This window comes from Salmo salar, chromosome ssa13 (genome assembly GCF_905237065.1).
Source record: "Salmo salar chromosome ssa13, Ssal_v3.1, whole genome shotgun sequence".
Classification (NCBI taxonomy): domain Eukaryota; kingdom Metazoa; phylum Chordata; class Actinopteri; order Salmoniformes; family Salmonidae; genus Salmo; species Salmo salar.
In genome coordinates this window covers 103,738,026-103,742,464 of record NC_059454.1, presented here as the reverse complement: position 1 = coordinate 103,742,464, position 4,439 = coordinate 103,738,026, and the positions used below count along the sequence as shown (strand labels likewise).

Genomic DNA, 4,439 nt, shown 5'->3' with positions numbered 1-4,439 from the left:
GGTACAGAGTCAATGTGGGAACTATATACAGGGGGTACCGGTACAGAGTCAATGTGGAGACTATATACAGGGGGTCCCGGTACAGAGTCAATGTGGAGACTATATACAGGGGGTCCCAGTACAGAGTCAATGTGGAGACTATATACAGGGGGGTACCAGTACAGAGTCAATGTGGAGACTACATACAGGGGGGTCCCGGAACAGAGTCAATGTGGAGACTATATACAGGGGGTACCAGTACAGAGTCAATGTGGGAACTATATACAGGGGGGTACCAGTACAGAGTCAATGTGGAGGCTATATACAGGGGGGATACCGGTACAGAGTCAATGTGGCGACTACATACAGGGGGGTACCGGTACAGAGTCAATGTGGGAACTATATACAGGGGGGTCCCAGTACAGAGTCAATGTGGGAACTATATACAGGGGGGTCCCAGTACAGAGTCAATGTGGAGACTATATACAGGGGGATCCCAGTACAGAGTCAATGTGGAGACAATATACAGGGGGATCCCAGTACAGAGTCAATGTGGAGACTACATACAAGGGGGTACTAGTACAGAGTCAATGTGGAGGCTATATACAGGGGGGATACCGGTACAGAGTCAATGTGGCGACTACATACAGGGGGGTACCGGTACAGAGTCAATGTGGGAACTATATACAGGGGGGTACCAGTACAGAGTCAATGTGGAGACTATATACAGGGGGGATACCGGTACAGAGTCAATGTGGCGACTACATACAGGGGGGTACCGGTACAGAGTCAATGTGGGAACTATATACAGGGGGGTCCCAGTACAGAGTCAATGTGGAGACTATATACAGGGGGGTCCCAGTACAGAGTCAATGTGGAGACTATATACAGGGGGGTACCAGTACAGAGTCAATGTGGAGACTACATACAGGGGGGTACCGGTACAGAGTCAATGTGGAGACTATATACAGGGGGGTCCCAGTACAGAGTCAATGTGGAGACTATATACACGGGGGTAATAGTACAGAGTCAATGTGGAGACTATATACAGGGGGGTCCCAGTACATAGTCAATGTGGAGACTATATACAGGGGGGTCCCAGTACAGAGTCAATGTGGAGACTATATACAGGGGGGTACCAGTACAGAGTCAATGTGGAGACTATATACAGGGGGGTACCAGTACAGAGTCAATGTGGAGACTATATACAGGGGGGTACCAGTACAGAGTCAATGTGGAGACTATATACAGGGGGGTCCCAGTACAGAGTCAATGTGGAGACTACATACAGGGGGTACCAGCCCTGCACGGTGATGATGGTTTTCAGCCTGCCTCTGCCAGTTACGTATAATGGAGCAGAAAGCCCCAACGAGCCCTGAGTTACGCCTGTTAGATGACCGCAAACTACAAGAAGAATGGGGCAGAAAGCCCCGACGAACCCTGAGTTACGGCTGTTAGATGACCGCAAACTACAAGAAGAATGGGGCAGAAAGCCCTGACGAGCCCTGAGTTACGGCTGTTAGATGACCGCAAACTACAAGAAGAATGGGGCAGAAAGCCCCGACGAGCCCTGAGTTACGGCTGTTAGATGACCGCAAACTACAAGAAGAATGGGGCAGAAATCCCCGACGAACCCTGAGTTACGGCTGTTAGATGACCGCAAACTACAAGAAGAATGGGGCAGAAAGCCCCGACGAGCCCTGAGTTACGGCTGTTAGATGACCGCAAACTACAAGAAGAATGGGGCAGAAAGCCCCGACGAGCCCTGAGTTACGGCTGTTAGATGACCGCAAACTACAAGAAGAATGGGGCAGAAAGCACTGACGAGCCCTGAGTTATGGCTGTTAGATGACCGCAAACTACAAGAAGAATGGGGCAGAAAGCACTGACGAGCCCTGAGTTATGGCTGTTAGATGACCGCAAACTACAAGAAGAATGGGGCAGAAAGCCCCGACGAGCCCTGAGTTATGGCTGTTAGACGACATTGTTTAGGGAGGGAGTTATTAACACGTGTTGCAGTGTTTACAGAGCTAGAGTTAGCAGCAGAAGATGACATGTCAAATACATTCTATCCCATCTCAACCTCCTGGCTAACACAAAGGCTGTAAAACAATATGCAAAATAAAATTGTATTGTGTGATTGAAATTTAAAGGCAATGTTCTCGCATTTATGGAGACTGCATTTACAGTAAAAGCTGCATATGACGACTCAATCTGAAATGACCTTTACATTTCAAATGTGCTATAGGCCTAAACTTCCGCTGAATGGATTGAATCAAGCCCAAGGTTAGCCAGGGTTAGTGTGTGGATTTTGTGTCATGTTGAATAGCGTTGTGTCAATATTTATTTGCCTCAGTACCGTAGTACCTCAGTACCGTAGTACCTCAGTACCTCAGTACCGTAGTACCTCAATACCTCAGTACCGTAGTACCTCAGTACTGTAGTACCTCAGTACCGTAGTACCTCAGTACCTCAGTACCGTAGTACCTCAGTACCTCAGTACCGTAGTACCTCAGTACCTCAGTACCGTAGTACCTCAGTACCGTAGTACCGTAGTACCTCAGTACCGTAGTACCTCAGTACCGTAGTACCGTAGTACCTCAGTACCGTAGTACCTCAGTACCTTAGTACCTCAGTACCGTAGTACCCCAGTACCGTAGTACCTCAGTACCTCAGTACCGTAGTACCTCAGTACCTCAGTACCTCAGTACCGTAGTACCTCAGTACCGTAGTACCGTAGTACCTCAGTACCTCAGTACCTCAGTACCTCAGTACCTCAGTACCGTAGGACCTCAGTACCGTAGTACCCCAGTACCGTAGTACCCACACACACAGAAAAAAACACCAGTAGAAAAATATAATTTCTCTTATTTATTTTGGCATTTCTTTGTTTGTATTTATATTAAGCAAAGTGCATCTTATTTTATTTTTCTCATCAACACATTGCACAATACATAAATAATGATGCATATAAAACGTCTTCATATTTACAAGTAATAATATATTTATATATAACATAAAATACATTTTCGCTTTTAATTTCACTTTTAATTAAATCTTTGAGTCATTTGTCATATTAAACAAGTTTATTGGGTTTTGTTTGTCTCTTCTTTAAACATCTTTCTTTTTGAAGCTCTGTCTTCTGAAAAAAAGGAAAGGTAAGGTCTAGTCTGTGTCCTCCGTTCTCTCCTAGTCCTCCAATGAGGAGAACGAGGAAGAAGAGGGGAAGGGAGGTTATCCAAAGATAATCCGTTTTTATTGGTTGTTGAATATGACCTCCAGCCAACATGGGCAGCTACTAATAAACTGTCTTGTGTAGCACTGGCCCCAGCCCTTCACAAAGCTGATCTGTACAGTAAACCCAGTCCTCGGCTGCTGTGTGAACTCGTGATCATTAGGCCTCTGCAGGCTGTCTGCCTTCTCAAAGTCAAAGGCCTTAATGGAGAAGCCGGGGAACACTTTATGCACCAGTAAAGTCCGCGAGTCGGGATTGTCCAGTGTGGCCGACTTGATAAAGATAGGGTAGCAGCTGCGGTTGTACACCCACACCCCGTCGTCCTCGCGACTCAGCTGGATGCCGTAGCCGATCTTGGTCCGCACCATCTGAGCCAGCGGGCTCTTGTTGTCGGAGCTGAGCTGGCCCAGGCAGAAGCCGTTCCCCTGAGGTAGGTCATAGAAGATGTCCAGGGAAGGCTCCTGGACCGAGTAGAGGCGCCCCACGCGGGTCTTCTCCTCCCAGTACGCAACCACGCACCAGTGGGATCTGTCGCCCGACTCCTGGAGAGCTTGGGAATCTATAGGGAAAGACAGAGAGACGGAGGAGGGTTACAACACTGGACTGAACATACAGCAGATTAAACATAACATGTATTTTATTCATTTCAAATGAGTGACTCAGAAGGAAAGATGAAATGAGGAGAGGATAGGACAGATGAGGATAGAGGGATGAAAGGAGAGAGAGAGAGGGGAAGAGGCTAAAGGAAGCAGACTGGCCAACATTGAGTCCATTAGTGAGTCAACAGGAAAACAACTCTTTCTGACCAGCCTGATGATAGTGGCTGAGAGATTTAAGAGGAATTCTTATCAACAACTACTCAATTAAAGTCTTAAAAAAGTCTCGAAACGAGGAGATAAAAGAAACAAACTGTTTTACTACCGCCAACTCTTAACTAAATACTGTTTGTAGACATTTCACAATATGTTTTAACTACAAAGCCACAAAGCGCTATGACTCAAAAAAAGTATAATCAATATCACAGTGCATCCTTAATTTCACAATCATCATCCAAAAACAACAGGCACTTCTGGAATTCGCACAAGAAAAGCAACCACACACACACACACACACCCATCCAAACCCTGTTTATACAAGCCTTAATGGTTGTCTTCTGTCTGGAGCCTTGTATTTTCCTTACAGGCCGACTAACAATGTTCTGACGTCAAGCAGACGGTAAATCTGT

The 4,439-nt window shown here is 46.4% G+C and overlaps 1 protein-coding gene across 1 annotated transcript in view; it reads right to left on the bottom strand.

Moving 5' to 3' along the window:
* Positions 1–2,837: 2,837 nt before the first annotated feature.
* Positions 2,838–4,439, bottom strand: part of smad7 (SMAD family member 7) — a 60,841-nt gene continuing 59,239 nt past the window's right edge. Inside the window, exon 4 of the mRNA XM_014138836.2 lies at positions 2,838–3,773. Within this exon, the coding sequence (XP_013994311.1) occupies positions 3,235–3,773 (539 nt within the window). The 3' untranslated portion in view covers positions 2,838–3,234. The remainder of the gene's footprint in view (positions 3,774–4,439) is intronic.